The sequence below is a fragment of the Lepisma saccharinum genome, chromosome 7 (genome assembly GCF_977018435.1).
Source record: "Lepisma saccharinum chromosome 7, izLepSacc3.1, whole genome shotgun sequence".
Taxonomy (NCBI): domain Eukaryota; kingdom Metazoa; phylum Arthropoda; class Insecta; order Zygentoma; family Lepismatidae; genus Lepisma; species Lepisma saccharinum.
Window position 1 is genome coordinate 48,655,147 of NC_139235.1, and position 23,808 is coordinate 48,678,954.

At 37.4% G+C, this 23,808-nt stretch overlaps 1 protein-coding gene across 1 annotated transcript in view; it reads left to right on the forward strand.

Annotated features, from left to right (window-relative positions):
• The first annotated feature begins 1,953 nt into the window (after nucleotides 1-1,953).
• Nucleotides 1,954-23,808, forward strand: part of IFT43 (intraflagellar transport 43) — a 31,956-nt gene continuing 10,101 nt past the window's right edge. Inside the window, exons 1-6 of the mRNA XM_083125296.1 lie at nucleotides 1,954-2,152; nucleotides 11,190-11,321; nucleotides 14,227-14,300; nucleotides 18,592-18,621; nucleotides 19,033-19,082; nucleotides 22,795-22,867. Coding sequence (XP_082981422.1) covers nucleotides 2,108-2,152; nucleotides 11,190-11,321; nucleotides 14,227-14,300; nucleotides 18,592-18,621; nucleotides 19,033-19,082; nucleotides 22,795-22,867 — 404 coding nt within the window. The 5' untranslated portion in view covers nucleotides 1,954-2,107. The remainder of the gene's footprint in view (nucleotides 2,153-11,189; nucleotides 11,322-14,226; nucleotides 14,301-18,591; nucleotides 18,622-19,032; nucleotides 19,083-22,794; nucleotides 22,868-23,808) is intronic.

Sequence of the window (23,808 nt, forward strand, 5' to 3'; positions counted from 1 at the left end):
TGCTCCAAAATGCTATGCAAAATGTGGCTGATGCTTCTGAATTAAATAATGTGAAATTGGCACTTGAATCTTTGCAAAATACTGTATCAAATCTGCCTACATCACAGGAACTTAAAAATATTAAGAGAGCTGTGAATCGCATATTGAAATCAGAAGATATCAAGAATATCCAGACAGAGATCAAACAACTTACTCAGACAGTGGCCACTCTACCAACTAATCAACATATTAATGAACTGCATGCCCTGTTTGAGGATATCAGAAGACAGGTCCATGATCTTACTGCTCAAAATTCAAAATTGGCAGTTATTGAAAATTTGCAACAAATTGTAGCTAATATCAAGCAACAGCTAGGGACCATGGAATCCAATCAAGCAAATGCTCTGTCTGTTTTTGCCACCCAGCTTCAAGAGATTGTGCAACAATACAAGAAACTTGTTGTGGACATAAAAATCAAGCCAGGCCATGATGATGTTGTTAGGACCATCAATGAGCACCTTGAATCTGTAACAAGCAGATTGCTTACAGCAGAAAAAGAAATAACAGGCATAATCGAGAATCCTAAACATACAGTAATTCTTGAATTGTACAGCATCCCCAACAAAGAATATGATTCACCATTTACACCAGGTGGCAAAATATATATGCTGTCCCCTGCACAATTTTATTACCAGTTTTTTGTTGGGGGCACACTGAGACCAATCAAGATCAAATATTGGCTACAACCACAGGCACACCTGTTAGGCCTGGTGCCCAATTGAACTTAAACCGGAAGTAAATATGTGTGTGTGTGTGTGTGTGTGTGTGTGTGTGTGTGTGTGTTAATACGTTTGGCCTAGTTTTAAGTGTAGCCAAAAAAATATATCAAGAGGGGCATATGGACAGCAATCTGACAGAAGTGCCTTTTGTAAGTGCGGACAAATCAATCTAAGGGGGCTCATCATTTCACAGGAACTTCCCGATGGCATTTTTACAAAAATCTTGGATTAGACGGAGTACCACACTTGAGCAAAAAGCTGATATGGGCATGTTGAGCAAGTTTTAAGTGTAGCCAAATCTGCCTGAGGGGGGTTCATCATTTATCGACCCAGTAATAGGTCAAATCATACTACTTACAACCGAGGTGCAGTTCATAATTAAATGTTTCGCTCTCAGCACAGCTTCACCTTCGTTATAGTTCCTGGAATTCGCATCACATTCGCAATATTTAAATATAACGCGTAATTTAAACGTTTCTTCCATACCAGCAATGACAACGCGCTGCTATTACCATATGCTACTGATTCTAAAATCAGGTCATACCATTTCAGCTGCTGAAAATTGGTGGTTAACATATTGAGCTAATAAAGCTCCTAGTAAAAAATAATAAAAAAATTGGGGGCCCCCAGAAAACATTTTTGCCAGGGGCCTCCACACACCTTGATACGGCCCTGAATAGGGCTAAAATATTAAGTTCATGATATAATATTCTCATAGTGCAAGCAGTGCTTACATTGCTTGTACAGTGGGATCAATGAGTATTACCGTGCAAATTGTCCATGACTATTTTCATTAATTTTTCTCTTGCATCCTATAAGTTTTTAAGCAATGGATTTTTATGTATGTTGGTGCAGAAGTTGTCAACAGCTTGTTTTGAGTTTTCTTTTAATTCTTGAAGCTCAAATTGGGTCAAATAAAGTGCACGAATATGGTGATGGATAATTTGCACGCTAATACTCATGGATCCCACTGTACTATATCTTCGCCACTGAGGTGCACTATTCTTAGTCTCTGTATTACAGCACATTACAGTCAAGGATAAATTCGACCTTTTATTAAAAGAATTATCAATCACGCATGAATAGAAGGTCTCAACTTAAACAAAATGAAAATAACATATTTGACGCTTATTTTTACCGCTGACACGCACGTGGCAGCAGACTCGGCCTTTTTACTAAACCTGGCGGAGACTGCCTCTCGGCGGTAAGCGCCAACGGAACAAGGAACTAGGAAGCAAAGAATGATGGCCAACAGTAATCAACTCCATCACTATCACCAGTCGCCCTCAAAATTACCATAATCTGTGAAAAAAATATTAAATAAACACCAGACACAACTGGAAATCAACATGAGTTGGGACGATGAATTAGAATTTTCACCTGGAAGTCGCAAGGTATGGAATGATTTATAGTATGACATGATCATGGCGTTTCATTATAATAATAAATTGGACACGCTTTACAAGTTTGATTTAATAAGAGATTACTAAAAGAAGAGGTAGTTAGTTAGTGGTAAATCGGTGATGTTAAATTAATTTTTCATTTCATAAAACCAATTCCATTGACATGCCTCATAAATATGCGATATCGCCCGAACGGATTTCTTCAAATTTACAGGAGAAACTACTTACTGAAATCAGTTTGTGTAGCATTGTCGAAGTTCTTCGAGGTATTTTCTTTCGCGGAAACTGAAAACTTCACCATAGAATGCTGCAGAACAAGAAATAATCACTGTATGTAAGGAATTTGCAATTCCGGTAATTATGCGATATCGCCCGAACACCTCTCACTCGTTCATTTTAGCATTGATACTTACCTATTCTGCATTGCGGAAGATTCTTTAAGGTGAAGTTATGCCTTTTTCCATAAAATAGTGTCAACTTTTCATATTGTAAGTCATTATTTGGGTAACAGTAGTATAAGCCGGAGACACATTAAACTCGTTTGTTTTCAAATAAAAATCATTGCTACTTACCTCATATGCATAGCGGAAGATTTTTCAAGCTGGGGATCACTTTTTTTCCATGAAAAAAGCGTTATTTTTAACATTATAATCATTTATTGGTCGTTGCTAATTCGGCGGGCAAATTTTGACTCACGTTGTCTATCGTCAGCTGATATGCAGTATCGTCAGCTGATGTGCAGTGTTTCAAAACTTATGAACCGATAAATGCCGCACAAACTATTGACAAAAGGTTTTTAAGCGAAAATTGAGGCTAGACTCTACTTTACGTCCTTATCTGCATGGTGATTGCTTCTTTGCGTTCATGGTGCGGCACCCGGCATCTCTTCGGGTAAGTACCTTTTTCTTTTTACACTTTCTGTTCACGATAGGCCCACTATCCATTCACGGGGTCGAGGTATGCCTACGAGGTTAGGTTAGGCCTGTTAGGTTAGGTTCCATTAGCACTCATTTCACCCCTAAATATGTGCTTCATCATCTAAAAAAATCCTCAGTACGTTCAATTGCGCATATCCGGACAACATCGTTTTTTCTCGATTTACTCATTCAGGAAATTTTTTGCTCGCTTTGGGATTTACGTTGTTGAATTCCTTATAAAATAAGCTTTCCAACGATATATGACACATATTTCTTAGGAAAAGGACGTAAACTAGAGTCTTACCTTACATTGCAAAAAAAAAAAAAAAAACGCTCACACGTCATCTTGTCAAACTTCCGCGTGGTTGCTACACTTTGAGGGTGTTACTTAACCGAATGCACGGAACATTTGGTTTGGTTTGAGTTGCTGTCCACTTTATGCACAGTAAAGCTAATCGGGACTGGACCTACAGTTTAAAGTGGGATCCAAACCACTTGTGCCTCCACCGGGTATCGAACCCGGGACCCCTCGATTACAAGGCAATGACGCTACCACTGCGCCAGGAACATTTGATTCACGTAGTCGACGGTAATGACGGCACGAGCTATCGTACAACGGAGATGCATGATTGACGAAAAATACCTTATTTACAGGCAAAATACGTTGCACGATTCTAAAAAAAACAATTTCCCCGGCTTCAGAAAGTCCTCAAGAACGCAATTCCTTAAGTACTTTCTCGTCTTTTCTCCTGTAAATCTTAAGAAATCCGTCTCCGGCTTATACTACTGTTACCATTATTTGTCTTCCTTGTTCCGCTTGGTTAACAGACAATATGGCGTGCACTCGTCATGGATCATCGCGCGTCGTGCTTGTGTTTTGTCGATTTGGAGTGGGTATGCAGTGTTTCAACCTTCTTAACCAAAAAATACCTACTTTCGTGTTCATTATGTCATCACAAACCATTGACGGATAGCCCCAAAAATGGTAATTGTCTGTTATATCGGAGACACATTTCTATCGATTATTTTCAGTTTTAAATGGTTCGTACTTACCAATTGTGTATTGCGGAACATAGTTGAAGGTGCCATTATGGTTTTTACACGAAAATAACTTCGATTTTTCACATTACGAGTAATTCTTTTGGGTCCTTTCTTCCGTTGCGGAACATAGAATATTTCGCGCACAGCTGAGGATCATCACACGTCGTGCTTGTGTTTTGTCGATTTGGAGTGAGCATGCAGTGTTGCAACCTTCTTAACCTAAAAATACCTACTTTCGTGTTCATTATGTCATCACAAACCATTGACGGATAGCTCCAAAAACCATTCCCGGTAGCCCCAAAAACCATTCACGATAGCCCCGAAAACCATTGACGGATAGCCCCAAAAACCATTCACGATAGCCCCAAAAACCATTCACGATAGCCCCAAAAACCATTCACGATAGCCCCAAAAACCATTCACGTTAGCCCCACGAACCATTTCCGGCAAGGTTAGGTTACGTTGGGTTATGTTAGGTAAGCATAGTTAAAAAAGTAAAAATTAAAAAATTCTGGTAAAAAAAGGCACGTTTGGAAACACTTCTTCCTCTCGCGAGACCGCGTGACTTTCGACACTCGCACCATCTGCAGGTTCATAATGGAAACAACGGCATAATGTTGTTGCTTCGCACAAAAGGCTACTTTATTACATCAAAAGTGCTTATTTTCTGTTGTGCAGCATTCCATAGTGACAAAATACCTCCACGAAGTTTGATAAATGCAACAGAAACTCATTTCCGTAAGTAGTTTCTCCTGTAAATTTGAAGAAAAGTGTCTCAGATATAACAGACATTTACCCCAAAAATTATTCACAATAGCCCGATGAACCATTGACGGATAGCCCCAAAAACCATTCACGATAACCCCAAAAACCAATCACGATAGCCCCAAAAACCATTCACAGATAGCCCCAAAAACCTTTCACGATAGCCCCACGGACCATTTCCAGCAAGGTTAGGTTAGGTTAGGTAAGCATAGTGAAAAATAAGGAAAAAAATTCTCGTAAAAAAAGGCACGTTTGCAAAAACTGGCGAGACCGTGTGACTTTCGACTCTCGTGCCATCTGCAGGTACATAATGGAAACAACGGCATAACGTTGTCGCTTTACAGAAAATGCGGTAACAGTTTACTATCCTTCGGACACCTATAATTTCTTAGTTTCGTCAATTTTTGACATTTGTACTTACCTATCTGCTTCGCGGAACATTCCGTGAATGGTTTTTGGGGCTATCCATCCCGGAATTGGTGGGAAATTTAAGCTAAAAAAATATTTTCGTTTGAAATTATTGAGTTCAAATATCCCACCGATTCTGGGCTCCGCCCCTGGGATATTTGATCTACAGCCCCCAACCACTAACGCGGCCCCGCCTCCACTCCGCTTACGCTCCAGCTCCCCAGCTTTCTCTATAGACTCCCTGTTCAAGGCATGTTAGAAATTGGCCGGAGTCACCTGCCCCCAAATGAGCCCCAAACTTTTAAATTTGAAGAAATCAGTTTCCAGAATACAGAAAACTTACCTGAATTTCACACAAAACACTTTCCGATGTTAGACAATACTACAGGAACTTATTACGGTAAGTAGCCTAGTTTCTTCTGTAGAAATGAAGAAATCTGTCCGAAGGATAGTAAACTAGTACCGACTGCCAGCCAAAATTTCTCATGCCTCAGTAGAGGTGGGTGACTATCCAATCAGTAATGGTGTAATGTGTGGGTCAGCACATTCGTTGTAGGTTTTCGTGACAGGGTTACGTTGTTCATTCGTAGATCCTCAATTTTCTCACGATGGTGGTGGCCACTGGTCCCATGCACTAGCCAAATTATCTTCATTCGGTACTGGTTCCAAATGTTTATAATGATTTAGTAATTATGCGATATAGCCCGAACACCTCTCACTCATTTATTTCGTTCATTTTAGCATTAATACTTATCTATTCTGCATTGCGGAAGATTCTTTGAGGTGAAGTTATGCCTTTTTCCATAAAATAGTGTCAACTTTTCATATTATGAGTTATTATTTGTCATCGTTGTTCCGCTTGGGTAACAGACAATATGGCATGCACTCGTCATGGATCATCGCACGTCGTGCTTGTGTTTTGTCGATTTGGAGTGGGTATGCAGTGTTTCAACCTTCTTAACCAAAAAATACCTACTTTCGTGTTCATTATGTCATCACAAACCATTGACGGATAGCCCCAAAAAACCATTCACGATAGGCCCACAAACCATTGATGGATAGCCCCAAAAACCATTCACGATAGCCCCACGGACCATTTCCGGCAAGGTTAGGTTAGGTAAGCATAGTTAAAAAAAAGAAAAAAAAATTCTTGTAGAAAAAAGGCATCTTCAGGTACATAATGGAAACAACGGCAAAATGTTGTCGCTTTACAGAAAATGCAAGTTCCTTACATAAAAAGTGTTCAGGCTATATCGCATAATTACCAAAATTAATTATACGACGGACAATAGCCTTTGGTGCATACACCTTCGTACATCATCATGCGTCGTGATTGTGTTTTGTTCATGTTCATTGGGTATCCAGTGTTTCGAACTGTCTGTGTTTGCAACGATAGTTAGAAACTTGACGTGTCGTGGATGCATGGTGAAATTCGTACCAGGTGTGGAAGATCCAATGGATTTTTTAATTTAATTGAACACGGGATTGTGAAGAATGGAAAGGAATGTCAAAAATGTGGCAGTGAATGTAAGCTACTCGTTAGAAGGAATGGGCTGTGGGTATATACCTAATATGACGTGTCGTGGATGCGTGGTGAAATTCAGGTAAGTTTTCCGTATCCTGGAAACTGATTTCTTCAAATTTAAAAGTTTGGGTCTCATTTGGGGGCAGGTGAGTCCGGCCAATTTCTAACATGCCTTTAACAGGGACTAGGGCTAGGTAGCGGGAGCGGAGCGGAGGCAGGGCAGTGTTAACAGTAGGGGGCGGTAAGTCAATTACCCCAGGGGCAGAGCCCGGAATCGGTGGGAAATTTCAAACGAAAATATTTTTTTAGTTTAAATTTCCCACCGATCCCGGGTTGGATAGCACCGAAAACCATTCATGGATAGTGCCATGAAACATTTCAATTTTCTTCGTAAAACAATGCAAAAAAGTTTTTTTTAAATAAATGGATCAGATGAGCGTTGTTCACGGGTTTTTCTTGGGTTCCGAAGGTTGAAACGCTGCATAACGAATGAAAATCGACAAAACACAAGCACGACGCGCAATTATGTAGGAAGGTGTACGTGCCATATTGTATCTCAGGCAAGCGAAAAGACTACGAGAAAGAAGTACTCGTAATGTGAAAAATTGCAATTACTTTGATCAAAAAAACGTCAATATACTTTAAGGAATGTTCCGCGAAGCAGATAGGTAAGTACGAATGTCAAAAATTGACGAAACGAAGAAGTCATAGGTGTCCGATGGATAGTAAATTTTTACTGTTATTTCCCAAATAAATAAGACAAAAACATTGTGTAAACTGCTTGTAAGTTAAAGTTCCCCCTGGTCATTGCACGATGCCATGAAGGCTCATAAGGGGATCTGGAGGTGGAGATTTCCACTCATTCATGATCTTGGATATGTTTTGGGGGAGTGGTGTGATCAGGATCATGCTCTTGTCACCTCCCTCCACCCCCATTTATTAGAGGATGGATAAACTCCAGAGCCACTTTATGCAGGGGACATTACTGGAAAAATTCAAACCGTAGAGCATGCAACCTGGGTCTTTTTTGTGTGGCAGTCAGGTTCCATACTGACTGGACCACTGCATCTTGTGAAGCATATGTGGATTTTAACTATATACAAGCCATACTGATCTGCTATGCCAAAATGCCTTAACTCCATTTCAGGAATTTCCGATAAAGATAGCAAAATGCATTTCACTCCTTTCAATAAAATTTTATTAATTGGGCTATGAATACTACAGGGTATCCATAAAGTGTCTTTACAACTTCAAGCTTTTATTCCAAACACATATGAAGAGATAATTAAATGAAATTTGTCACATAGTAGCAGTATATATTGAAGTTTTTTTCATAACTTAATAAACCTCAATATGGGCACCATTGGTTGCACAAAGGATGTCAAGGCGAAAATCAATTTCGTGCCATATCCGCTCTAGCATTGCCTCATCATTGGTGGCAATGGCATCAGTGATCCTTTGGTTGAGGTCAGTAATGTTCCATACCTTTGTTCGATACACAGTGTCTTTAACGTAGCCCCATTATGTCTGGTGAACGAGGTGGCCAGGGAATAGGACCAACCCGTCCAATCCACCTACCGGGAAATGTTTGGTCCAGGAAGTCACAAACATTTAATCCCCAATGTGGTGGTGCACCATCCTGTTTGTAAAGGACGGTTGGTTGAAGGTCAGCCAGTTGTGGTGTCACATATTCAGTCAAAAGGTCAAGGTAAACATTTGCAGTAATTTTTTGCTCTGCAAAGAAAAATGGACCAATGATTCGATTGAACATCAGTCCACACCACACATTCACCTTTGGACTCTCTCGTTTGAGGTCCATTGTCGCATGGGTGTTTTCTGAGCCCCAGATTCTCACATTGTACGTACGTGTTCAGTTTACCAGAAACATGAAATGTTGCCTCATCAGTAAAACACACTCTGTTGAGGAACATTGCATCCACCGATATTCGATGAACATGTCCACTGCGAATGTTTTGCATGTCGGTTTATCACTGGGCTCGATGGCATGCAACAGTTGCACTTGATACACATACGATCGCAGGTTGTGGTGTAGGACCTTGTGCACTGTTGATCGTGGTAGCTGTAACTGTCTGGCAGCAGTGCGAATGGTACCGGTCTCCATAAATTTCCTGTACCATTCACGAATTGATGGACGTGCTGGTGGTTGTTTCTCATACCTCGTCAAGTTTCGCTGAGTCTGAGTGTCAGATTTTGTTTCAGTGAACCATGCCACACATTGTGCCTTTTCTTGCGGAGTAGCCATTTCTCTTTTGAGGACCTCTTTTTCTTCACAATGTTACCTGAAATACACAAATTGACTATTAGTACAAACTTTAGTAGTAAACGAGTACAATAATAAAAAAAAAAATCACTCAAATATCTCTTCATTTGCATTTGTAGTGAATTTTTGAAGTTGTAAAGGGATTTTATGGACACCCCGTAGAATAGTCACCTATATTAATCGAGCATGTTTCACCCTTGAGGGCCACTCTTATAACAGAACAGAGAATACATAAAGCAATTGATTTATTTTCAATAAAATGCTGCACAAGATAAAGTTTATATGTATGTGGGACATTCCACGAAAAGTGGCCCTACTCCATGTAAGTAACAAAATTAATTAATCAAAAAATTATTAGTGTTTTCAATTGCATTAAGGTTTAAATGTTTGTGAATATATATCATTTTGGCCCAAGTTTCTTTTGTTTTATTGCAATTTCATCATGCTACGAATGCAATTTTTACATGGTTCAATTTCGATATATGTTTGTTAACACATACTGCAGAGTTTTAGTGATTACTTAAGGTTTTGTTCAATATATGCTTTCGTGGTTAGGTTAGGTTTGGTTCCCTTAGCATTAAAATAAAGTCCCTAAATGCATTCTACTAAGGTTCAGATTTACTTCTACATTCATTCCCACGCTTCTACGATATTTACTGTCGCTTGTCAACGGAGAATATCTTGTCCATGAGAAGTGTGTAAGGTAATTTTCAAGTTGTTTTTTTCAACACAAATACTTTTTTCAAGTCCAAACAGTGCTCGTTACTTTAAGGAAGGTTCAAATTTGGTGTGACAATGATTTCCAAAATTCTACGATAAATTAGTCTTTGTGCTAAGAGAAATCATAAAACAATCGGAACCGTAACCGGTACAAAATAGCACACCAAATTTTAAGATATTGATAGATATATCAGATCGTCAAAATTATCAGTATTTTTACTGATAAACCAATGCAGTGATATGCCTATACCAGTAGAGTACCGATTAATCTGTATCATGCCTAATATGAATATTTTTTATACAAGTATAAATATGTGAATGTGCTACATGTTCAGTGGCACGGTGTGAAGTATTTACGTATTGCAGCCTAATTCTCATTTGTGTGTTTTTAGCCTTTTCTAGTGGTCTGGAGGAAGGAGTTGTGTGTGCATCACATGTTCACATTTTTTTTCTTGTTTACTTTGCCTGTAATTATCTTCATCAATTCATAATTTACCATGTATTTATTTTCACTGTATGGTATTGTAATACCATACAATATTGTAGGCCAAGCATGGGGCATTTTACACTACCAATGAGGCTCGTGCCAGCTTACAACCTGAACGGTGCATGATATGTTGAAAATTCACACAATTTAGAATGAAACTTACCTATTTCCAACAACTATGCCTTCTTTCCATTTTTCGCTATGTGCACTAATAACAGAGTTGCCTAAAGGGACTTTTGAATCACCCTGTATTTCTATTAACTGGGAATTTAAACATCATATTTGTGTACATTAATTCAAACAATATTTTATTTCATTTGTGTTAGGCTTTTACTTTTGAATATTAGGAATTTGTTTATCAAATCTGTTATCAGACATCCTAACCTACTCTACCCTATCCTAACCTAACCTAAATCTAAGATAACTCCAGATTCCATTGGCATCCTATTTTTAAAATTTGTACAGTTATTGAGTAATAGTTGATGTATTGACATAATTTTTTGATAACAATTAAAAGAGCGATTTTAGAGAAAATGGCTACCAAAGTTTTCTGTATGCCACCTTCATAATTTTTTTTAACCCTGACATAGGCATGCTATATCTTGTGTAAAAGAGCCCTTCAAGACCTTTCCAACATCATCCGAATCACTTCTATAGGTGCCCTGATTGCCAAAATATTGCAATTTAAATTTAACAAGATGTTAGAAAAAATGGTCAAAATCGCACAGTTTACAACACTGTAATTTCAGAAATACAAAAGCTATGGATCTGCAACTTTGTATATTCTCCTACCTCAGGTAGTTCTTTCAGTATGACAAATTTCAAATGAATCAAAAAGTGTAATATTACAGCATATGTGCATTAACAATAACCTTCACTTTCAGGCTCCACCACGAAAAGGAAGACGAGCAGATATGTTCACCCCTGATGACAACATAGGGTCGAGTGATGATTTACTCGACAGTCCTATTCAAAGTCCATCAGAGAAAGCTGCAACACTGGAATCAAGCTTAGAGGTTTGTGATGATGATCTATTTTGCATGCTGACAATTAAATAAGTCAGCGCTAGACCTCGAATTTTTAGGTTCCTAATAGGCTCTAAAAATCCTAGAATAGGTCCTCAAAACCCATGCACAATACAGAACAATGTTTTTCACATTATCCACAGACAAACTCTGCTTTTTATCTGTAAGAACCATCTTTTAGCTATGCTGAAAATGATCTTTTAACATGGTGCAAATTTGAATCCTGAAATGTTACTTCACATGGTGTGAATGCCACAAAGCACCAAGCAAGACAACAAGGATAAGAAGTTTAAACTTTGGACTATGCAGGCAGTGGCATGCCCAAAGAGGGATGGGGTGGTCATACCCCCATCCTTGTCATAGTGTTCCTAATAGTAAATGAACGTCAAAGGCAGAAAAATATGGCAAAATGACGACTACTAAAAAAAGTATAGATACATAACCTCCCCCCTTTCGAAAACGAACTGCTAAGAACATACATGGTGTGTACATGCAACAGTGGCGCCAGACATTTTTCTTTCTTTCAAGCTTGAAAGAACATCATGGACCTCGAGGATGGGAAATTAACAGAGTAGTTTCAAACAAGTTATAGTCATTGAATGCTTTCGTCACTAAACAGAACAAATACCTCTGTGTGAATCCTGTAAAACCTTTAAAATATGTATAAAGACCTGGTACTGGTGCGATCTCGCTCAAACACTTTTCAATCATTTCTTTCGTCATTTTTAACAATCATACTTACCGATTATGCATTGCGAAAGGTTCTTGAAGGTGAGATTTTACTCTTGTGAAGAAAATAACTTCAATTCTTCAATTTATCACATTAACAGTACTACTTTGGTGTTACTGATTTCTGATTTTTACCACGTTAGAACCCCAAGAAACCATTGACGGATAGCCCCATAAACCAAAGACGGATAGCCTCGAAAACCATTGATGGATAGCCCCAAAAACCAATCATGGATAGCCACACGAACCATTTCAGTAGGTTAGGTTAAGTTAGGCAAGCATAGTTTTCTTGAAATATACATGTATTTGCAGTCAAATGTATTGAACAATGGAAAAAAAAATACATCCACGGCCTTTCAACAATCTATAGAAACTCAATTCCGTATGTACTTTCTCCTGTAAAAATGAAGAAATTTGTTTGTGCGTGATCGCACCGTTACCAAAGACTTAAAGAAAAGGGTTTGATTTAGGTGCAAAAACCTACAATAGGTTCTAACAACCCAAATAGGTTATTTTAGGCACTATGAAACTTCCATCAGATGTTGCACTTTTTAATAAAACTTTGACGTAACTTGTTATTTCTTATTTACCTGCAAAGGAAAAAATAGTTTAAGAACCATCACACATAAAATTTATCTCCTCAATTAGTGGTTTTAACCTAGGTAATCTCCCCTTCTCTTCATCACAGTGAATTTACCTATGGGGTGCTCAGAGATGAGGAAAATATTTTAAAATGTTCTTGGCAGTTTTGCAAGGGAATTAGAATACACCATTAATTTCAGGCAAGAAATATTTTCTAGTTTTGTCTTGGTTTTGCATTCTCAAGACAGCTGTGACATTTTCCAAGTTTATTTTTAATTGTAAATTGTGTTTGTATTTGTGGACTACAACATTTTATATGAAGTTGAACCTTTTTTTTTTTCATTTTTCACTGTATCAAAGTGAAATAACTTAAAATGCAGAAAAAAATGTAAAACTGGGAATGTAAAATCAGGGTTTCACTGCATTGCAGCAATAATGAATCAGTTTGAACAAACATTTACTTCTGCATTATTTAAGTTTTCCTATGTAGTTGTGATTATGAGAATGCTGATACAAACACAATGAAACGTTCATGCCAGGATTCGAACCTAAGAACCATGGCTTTGTAGCATGCTATGTCAACCACTCAGCAGGAGACTCATTCATTGCTTTACATTATATATGGGAATAGAATGAGGAAAAGGGCCAAATGGGTGGATATACAAAAATACGTAACGTAGGAGACTGTAAGACTGTAAGTGCAAAAACACACAGAAAAGAAAGGTTGATATTTGCAGCCTGGCTGCATGTTCACAGTAGAGAAGAAGAAAATGTCACCAGTACTGCAGTGTAGCAGTGGTGAATTTTATCTATTGGTGAAATCTCTACCCCCCCCCTTTCCTCCGAACCTCAGCTAGTGAGACTTTAGCATCTGGACCCATGGCCATGGGACTTATGTTGCATGCTGTCCCCCTGTGTTTGTCCCGTCATCTATTTCATCTTATCACTGTTCTGAAATTACAAATATAAAAACTTCAAAATAGGCAGGTATAAAAGCGGTTAGCCAAAAGTGGCAGAAACGTAAAGTAAAATAAATCAATTTTTTTATTCATTCATTCACTCTCTCTTTCACATCTTGAAAGATCCTAGGGAGATCCAAAGACGAGGTGAGGTGATTGGACTTTACTGAATTGGGCTCCAGACTTCACTGAAATTCACTGCACCAAGCTCTTGGGGTTTAAGGATAGGTTGAATGTCAGTTTCATCAGGCTTTTTTGACACAGTCAACTTCAAGAAATCCCATTTAGTCTCCCCTTCCCACATACACACAATTCTGTGCAAAATAAATTAAAAGTAAGCATTTTGCATATCTTCCAGGATTTCCACTAAAAATTTTAAATCATTAAACTTCAATTTTAAACACAAATATTAATTTTCAAGAAAATGTGTGGGTAACCTTTTTTATCATATAACAGCATATTTACTATGATAGTACACGTAATTGACATATAACTTTAGTTTTTCTTCCATGCATTTGGTTAATACAAGGTTTGTGAGAGAGTGATTCTTCTACATTGATCAATCTCTTTGTGTATTAATTATTGAAATTTGTGATTTTTTTTTCCTTTCTTTGTTTTTTCATTAGGAAGGAGTGCCTGTCCCTCCACCTCGTTCCAGGAGAACTGGAGGTTGGGCAGATGAAGCAATCAAATCTGGAAAGTAAGTTTTAAAGATTTTAATTTAAGCTTGGCTCACATGACATGTCAACATCGCAATGTAATTTTTTTTTTTAAAAAAAAGGTACTCACCTTGGCATACCATAAGGTTGTAATCCTATATTGCAACAAGTTCACTTAACTTCTCCGGAGATAAATTCTAAAGTATTTTTAAAATTGTTTAAAATGGAATGGAGGTGTCATGATTGTGAGCTTGCTGGGTAAACAAACATGAGATTTACATGCAATGAACTGGATGTACAAAGGCTCAAGAATTGTTGTCAAGAAGGTGCTTGCTATGGTGTGCGAGAATACACGTCCTTGATGAAACAAACAAAAATCACTAACTGTGCAGAACTACAATTACAGTGGAACCCCATTTTACATTTTCCTGCATTTTACATTTAATCTTGATGGTCCCAACATAGCAAAATGTTATAAAATTTTCCTGTATTTTAAGTTTTTTTCGGGTTGGTCCTCCTGAAAAATGTAAAATTGAGGTTCCACTGTATCCGGTATCTCTCTGTATGTTAGAATGCGAATGAGTCATATTAACATATTCAAAAATGTTAACGGTTTTATATTGAGAACTAATAACACAATTTTTGATGTAGCGTTTCGGGAATATGCACGCTCCCTTCATCAGACATTTATTCTTAGTTTGCTTAATGTTATAGTTATAACTGTAATATTATTTAAGTGTTACATCAAAAATTGTGTTTATGTACTTGAAAGAACCATAACAACAAGAGAAATAATATATTCACCATCATCCTCTCTTTGTATTCTTCTTCTCTGCTTATTTTACCTTGTGTTCATACCTCTCTTGGTTAATTACAATGATGTGAATGAATTGATGATTAGTTGAAACTGTTGATGGGAGAATCCCAGAGGAATGCCCATGCCTTGATGGAGAGCCCAGCCTAGAACCTTCAATAAGATGTCCAGAGTTGCGTATGTCTGATGGGTCATGGGTTTTGTCATTTGTCAGATGGAGATTTCACAGTGAGGTGTCAAGCGACATGAGACATATAACCTGGCATTTGGTAGGAAACAATCTTAAGAAGTAAATGCAACTTTTCACACATGGCATGTACATATGTCACTTTTCCCTCGGGCCTTGCAGTTTCATCTGTGTGCATCATGTCACCTTGGCCAGTTGATTGCACATGCAGTTGATGGTGAAGTGTTGCCTGTCACTTATCTACTCCCACTTGTTTGTCATTTTGGTGTAAAATCTTCTATAGAAAAGGCCATTGCATAATTAAAAATGGGTATAAAAATATGATACAAATGAATATTGCTTGTGTAGTTATGCCAGCAACAAATTGGCAGAATTTTCGAAAGTAGGTTACAGATAGCTTACAAAAATATTGAATTGATACACAGCTGACATCATCATCAACTTATAATATATATTAAGGATGGGCCGATATGAAATTTTGGCCGATACTAATAAAGTACCGATATAAAATTTGCCGATAACCGATATTCTATCGATCCGATATAAAATTAGATATGGTACTTGAAGAATATGAAATGTTTCTTGATCTCCTTAACAAATATGTGTTTCGAGGTGACTGCAGTGCAAAAGAAGTTGAATATTTAAACAATTACTTTTTTAGAAAGTAGGGCATCGAGATTGTCCACAAAAATTACAACAAAATGGCAGAATTTTGCACTAAATTATAAGATATTTATCGATATATCGGATCGGTAAAATAATCGGTAATTTTACCGATAAACCGATACACCGATATGCCTATATCGGCTGATACTGATAGAGTACCGCTTAATCGATCCCATCCCTAATATATATTGTTAATTGGTTTTAATATGGACTGTGTAACGTATTACGATATTCTTAGTAAATATCTTTAATTCGTTACATCCTTTCCTTGTGATGCGTCCCAGATACATCTAGTTCCAGTCATGGCTACTAGAAGGCACTGCTGCAAATCTTTTGTTTTGATACTTGCTGCTGCCTAACGGAATTCCCGTAACTAAAAGTCTGCACTTCGAAACAGCTGGTTTTGTAATCCCAGTAACATTCCTTCTTCAGACGCGACCAGAACGGGAACAACGGGCTGCAAACCCTATGCCTCCGTATTGCTTACATCATCCAGTAATAATCAAGCATGATTGCCACAGCATTAACTCGTAGTGGAAATGCCGCCATATGCAATCTAAAGAAGCCACATGTTTTCTACAAACTTGGAAGCGATATTACATCTACAATACGATAATACCAGTTGTGATTTGTGTGGCAACTTATTGCGATTGTACAGGTACGTCAAAACTTTGTATTTGAGCAGTGCTACGATAAGACAAAATTCCTTTTTGTGAACATTGAATGTTTGTGTGGCCAGTAACTTTATACCCTTTCGCAAAAGACGAGAATCTGCTTAGTAAACAGGCAATTACGTTTATTAACGCCTGTATGAACAGTATTTTGCGTTCCCTTACAATTAGCAGCAAGTCAAGGTGATTTAACTTATTTTCTTGATAAACTTTTATTAGCCGACAAGGGCACATCGTCTGAGTCACGTTTGGATTAATGGTGAAACTTTAGTGACAAAAATGGCAGCGAGAAAACGAAAATTGAATCTATTATTTCCCATTCCCCTTTTGTTACATGATCTGAAGTAAAAGTAAACGGAGAGACAACTTTGAATCGTTAGTGCTTGATTGCATTTAAAATTACCTCCCGTGCTGGATATCCGTTACCAAAAGTAACAACGTAATAAAAGCTTTTCTATCCTACCTTTTCCTACACTAGTAGCCTTTATACGAAATTAAATGTTTGAAATGAGAAACAAATAGTTGCATGAGAAAAGTCTCAAGGCAAGCCTAGGTAAATGAAGATAATTAGTATTTACGAAATGAAAGACATAATTTGCATTTGTTATTACACGTTCTAGTCATCCCAAGATATGTTATGAAATTAATGTCAATTTATAGTGTCATTATTACGTGTGGACCTTGTACATAAATTGTCCACGTGAATGCATATGAACCAAAGAAGAATATGTATTGGTAAAATATATATATATATAAAAATATGTGCAAAATCACATTTTACCAATACATATTTTTATATATATATATATATATATATATATATATATATTTCTAGGTTAAGAAATCTTAGTTCGGTTGAGGGCGTAGCTTGCATGCAGTATTGCTAGATTTATATTGTTTGGCTCACCTGGAAAAAAAAGAAAAAAGGAACGCATGCCCCATGTTAACCTAACTTTTTGGAGTGCAATTCTAAATTAATGGTGCGTGCGTTCCCTTTGAAATGCCGACTTAGAATATCAGTTGTTTACTATTACATGTTTATTGATAACTAAGATGATGTATGTAAACAAATGAAAGTTTTAAAATCGTTGCCTGCTGCATTGTTATCTGTTATCTTGACGAGCAAGAAAAGCATTAACTACTCGTTGCAATGTCACGTCCTTGCAATTAAATAAGTGAATTGTCAATATTCCGTAAGAAGGTACTTAACAAGTAGAGTTGGGATTTGGGGCAGTACTCCCCCCCCCCCCCTCTGGGTTTACTTTGTTTATCCTTTTATGACAACTCATTTTTAGGGTTACATTGTTGTACGAAAGCAAGAAACCTAATTTGTGAATGCACGATTGGGTTCGGGTATTGCCTAAAAACACCTTTTGGCCCCTGCTCCCGCTTCCTGTAACATCTTCCTCTGGGAAAAGATACTTGAACTTGGTCGGACGTTAGAGTTGCAAAAAATTAACTTTAAGATCAGTAGCTCTGTTTTGTGTAGGCAAAAAAGCCAGCCTTCATGGCAGAGTGGCTGGCATAGCAAGCTATGATGCCAGGGCTCCCGGTTTTAAATCCCGGGCTTGGCATGGGTGTTCTTTGTTGATTGATTGATTGATTTAGTTTATTTTACTTCGCGTTTTGTGCCTCTTGGCTAATTTGCGAAGATGGGGATGAGTGATGAAATGATGAAATTGATGAATGGACATTCACAAACAACCAAGCCCTACCGGGATTCGAACCCGGGACCCTTGGCGTCGCAGCGCGATGTGCTAACCACTCGGCCACAGGGTCGGGCGGGGTGTTCTTTGTGTATCATCACTCATCCCCATCATCGCAATTAGCAAAAAGTGAAGTAAAACAAAATCGACCAATAAATTGTGGAGGCAAGAGCTTCCTAGCTGTATGTACTTGTTTTTTTTTTTTTTTGTTGTTGTTTTATGAAACACACAATGTGTGCGTGTGCGTAACAGTTTTCAATTTTACATGATACTTATTTTTTCTTACAGACGGAAAAGTGCAATGAACCTCTCCGATCAGTACGTATTCATTTTTTACATTGCGTAATGTTAATGGCATGTGGGCATTCTTTTCTATTCAGTGTTACTTACGCTGAGCATGGAAATATGCATATCTCAATATGTAGTTATGAATTTACAGTAATCATTTCTGTATTTTTCACATAGCTTGAAAGTATTTTAGAACTGTCACATTTGGTGAATTTCATTCACAGAACCTGAGGAATTACAGTCGCTATTTTGCAGAAATGTTAATTTCAAGTAACATATATTGTTTTGAGCGTAGGAAGTACACTTTGTAAGTTCTATACTATTTTATATCTTTTGTTGCAGTCTTGTAAGTTTCTGCACATTTACTACTTTTTTCAAAGTTTTTATTCAAATTCTTAACATGTGTAAACTTGACATAAGCACATTTGTATTTTCTTGTAGGGAGGGATTCATATCTCCAGATAGAGGCAGAAGAGATGATTCAGATGATGGTGAGGAATTTTTTTTTAAAACAATGTCTCTATTACGAAAAGGTTTTACACTATTTGAAAAAATATTCTTGTTTATTTATCAGTAGCAATTGTGAGGTGCAGGGAAATTCATAGACTTTTGAGTCAGAACTTTCCAAATTAGCAGGATCTTTACTTACAGATTTGTTATCTCTTTGAGTTCATTGCTGTTATATAGGGTGATAATAAAGTCACTATTCATTTCCACATGAACAGGATTTATTGCATAAAATAAAATATGTACTGAAGTATATATCACAGTAGCACACTAAATCAGTAAAACTCAATGTGACCACTCTTCAAGTCTAGGCACAGATGCCAACAATGTACCACAGGCCAAAACACCTTCTCCAATATAGCTGATGTAATCTCAGCAACAGCATCTTTATTGCCTTGTTTCAACTGGGAATGCTGTGGATTTTCACCATGTACACCTTAGACTTGATAAACGTCCAGATGAAAAAGTCTTAAGGGGTCAGGTCGAGGGGAGGGGGGCAACTGCAACCTTGTGTTCCCCAATTCATCGTGCTGTGAGCCACAGTTGGTAGTTGATTGGATTATGGATACTATCTCTCCTGATGGATGCGATGGGACTGTGTTTTATCGCATCCTGTACACTTTGTACAATTTGTGGTGATATGGCTGGTTTACCAGGACGTTCTTCATCCACAACACTACCAGTTCGCTTGAATTTGTAGACCAGATTTTTGATAGCCAACCTGGTAGGGCCTGGTTTTCTGAATTTCCAGGTGAAATCCGTCCAAACCTGTTCATACATCATTCCATGCAGATGAGCACAAACAACAGCTGTTCTTTCTTCTACTGTTAGCATTGCTTCACATAACATGCCAAAGAAATGTACCTTATTGGCCCGAATATAAGCCGCCCCCGCATATAAGCTGCACCCTAAAATTTGAAGGAGCGAAAATAAAAAAAATAAAAAATGATACCTGAATATAAGCCGAGAGAAGAAAAGAAAACCATTTACCGGCAGATTCAGGGAAATACTATATTGAAAAATTAAGGTTACAATTGTGCAGCACATTTTTAACAGCATATGATTTTACAAAATGTCATATGTTTTTTAAGGTCGCGAATATAAGACACATCATAATTTTTCGCAATTGAAATTTGGATTAAATGTGCAGCTTATATTCGGGCTAATACGATATTTTATCACTATCAGTAAAATGTATAGAGACTTTACAATCACCCTATATAATGCATTCTTATTAAAAATTGGGGATGCGATAGAGTAATCAGTAGTCTATCGGTATCGGCTGATATAGGCATATCGGTGTATTGCTAAAATGACCAATAATTTTACCAATCCGATATGTCTATAAATATGCCATTTCGTTAAAATATTAATGGAGAATCTCCATGCCCTATTTTAAAAAAAGTAATGCCTAAATATGAAACTACTTTTGCATTGCAGTCACCTGGAAACACACCTTTATTTAGGAGGTTAATGAACCACCATGGTTCTGATTGCATTCATTGTTGAATCCAATATAAATTGTATAAATACGGAGAAACTTGTACTCACTTTATCTGCAAAACTGTTTTTTCTTCTTCGTACTGCTTTACTGTACAGCAAGTTCCAACAAGGATGTGGTAGTGGCCACTGAAATTAATAGAACAAAGAAGAAAAAACAGTTTCGTGGATAAAGTGAGTACTGGTTTCTCCATATTTATATACTACCGTGTGTGTCTTTTCCAAATTGTGAATAAATTGTATACTTAGAGGTAACATACAATTTCTGGCCATCACAGAAATAGTATAACTTCTTTCAAACAATACAGAGATTATGATTAGGATGTGGATATTTAGGTAATTAAATATTTTTTCTGTACATAAATATGAACTTGCAACTGACTTACAAATTCTGATCATGCAACTAGAGCCTAAATACCAATTTTTGTTTCACATAAAAACACACATTTTCCATTTTTTAAATGTGTAACTACATAGTTCTTAATATTTGCTTGTAAGTGTATAAAACACAGATTGTATATAGAAAGTTCCAAGTATATTGTATAATTTTGTAAAACTTTCTTAATTTTTCCAAAATTTAGTAGGTTTTATATCCTGGTACTTATTTCATAACTGTGAAGACTCAGGCAATAATCTGATGAAAAATGTCTGCTACTCTAATTCTTCATTCAGCATTCAGCATAAAGTGAAGCAATAACAGTAAATAAACTTCAGAAGTCTATAAAAGACACTATCGTACAAATACATTCCATATGTTGCAAAAACCGTAAATGTAGACAAAACCAGACTGTTATGTGTGTAAATGTCAGGTTGTGTAAGATACTTTTAAAATGCTGCCAAAGTTGCTAAACTTTTTAATACTTATTTTTAACATATGAAAGTAAATATTTTCCCACGTTTTAGCCTTAAAAATATGTGCCCTAGTGATGATAACACCAAATTTCAAAGAAGTTATCCCCATCTATGACATAGGTTGTTCAGCACTTTTGAATTGAGGTTATTCAGCACTTTTGAATTGAGTAATTTGGAAGAAATTTTTTAGGGGGTTGCATAAATGTTCTCTTACTTTTTGGCAGAGAAAGAGGTTTTGATAGAAACGGCATATGTTTGGGGGTGTGCATATATACTGCAGGGAACAATGTAATAGCTCCATCCAAAGGAAGCTTCATCTAGTATACATGTTACAAGGGCATCCTGTATATCTCCCATTTTCTTTGGGTCCATTCCATCCTTTGGGCACACCTGTGACAATCTTCAGAGATCCTACTATACAGTTACAATAAATATTATATGCTACACATTCAGCTTCAGGCCGGCTTCTATGGCAGAGTGGTCAGAGTAACGTACTATGAAGTCAGAGACACCAGCCTTGAACCGGGGTTAAGCCGTGTTTGTTGTGTTTGTCCCATCATGCATTTATCAGAGTCTCCCCGATGATGCAGTGGTATCATCAATGCCTTGTAATCAAGGAGTCCCAAGTTCGATACCCGTTGGAGGCACATAGTGGTTTGGATCCCACCTTAAATTGAAGGTCCAGTCCCGATTAGCCTTACTGTGCATAAAGTGGACTTAAAACACCAAACCAACGAACCAAATCATCAGTTCTTCATTCATCCTCCTTGTGATTAACCCAAGAGGTAGAAAACAAGGTAAAGTTCCACATGCTCATAGCACCATGCCATGAAGGCACATTCAGGAGATGTGGGGGTAGGGATCCACACATTCTCAACTTTAGCCATTTTGGAGGTGATGTGATCTGCACTACACTCCAGCTGCCTTTACCCCCAAGGGTTGCCCCCCAGATCCACTTTATGCAGGGACAAGTCTGGAAAAATTCAGACCTTAGATCACCCACCCCAGAAATCGAACCTGGGTCTCCCATCTGGCAGTCAGATGACCAACCAACTAGAGGTAGAAAAGCAATGTAAAATAATTGAATAGAAAGAAAGAAATTCAGATAAGGAACTTAATTAAGTTCCACCATGTAAAAACCAAGAGACTCACTTTTTTTTTATGTACTCTTCATACTACATCCTAATTGTTCCAGAATTACTTATCTTCATTATTACCACACTTGGCCTTTCAAGTTCACGCATGTGTCTAGCACATATATGATGATGTATTAGTAGCCCCAATATTTAGTTTTCAAAATACTGTATATGTTCCAGTGTTTAATATGATACTTTCCTTATGCAGATATTCCTGTCATACCTGATCTAGAAGAAGTACAAGAAGAAGATCTGGCCACACAAGTTGCACAAGCTCCATCGTAAGTATACATTCCTGAATTATTTATTCAGTTTGCTGAACAATCCAAAAGTAAAAGTGTATTTTTTTATTATTTCAAGAAGCATAGAAAAATCTTGGAATGAAGATGCCTATGTTTCTTTAATGGGTGGAAAATGGTCAGTAAAATTCTGTCTTTTAAAAAAATGGTCAGTAAAGTCAGTATTTTTTTAACGAGTGCAGTTTGAGATTTTTTTAATGTTACCCCTTTACAACTTCCCAGTAGTTATTTTTATTTTATTTATTTATTTTTTGTAATTTTACTAAAGTTAAGGAAGGCATATTTTGTACTATTTCTCCTGCCAGTGATGAAAGCATTTCTTGAGTATTAGCTTTCTTCAATTACCAAGAAATTCTAATACTACTGCCTAAGGGCAACATTTCCTGCTATGTTATTTTATAGCATGCATAAAAGATCAAGGTGTACCTTGTTAATATCACGCAGGAGCTCTTACAGATGGCAAGAGCATCTCATATTCATTACAATCAACATTGTGGTAAACAGTGTGCTGGAGCAAAGTGAGAAAGAAATTAAAATACAGAGGAATTAGAAAGCTCATAAAGTTAAGACAATGAAACAAAAAGTATACAAGATCAAAACTGGAGAAGCTGAAACGAACAGAATGAGTTGAGCTGAGTTGAGTTGGTGTTTTAAGTCCACTCTATGCACAGTAAGACTAATTGGGACTGGACCTACGGTTTTAAAGTGGGATCCGAACCACTGTGCCATGTGCCTCTACCGGGTATCGAACCCGGGACCCCTTGATTACAAGGCGCCATCGGGGAGGCCCTCGAACGAACAGAATGAGAAGAGAATGATTGCCCAAACATTGCTAATTTTTACGTCTGCTGAGGATAAAGACAAGGTGGGAGTCAATATGGCACAGCTCATGCTAAGCCAAGCGTCAGGTTGACCTTGCAGCA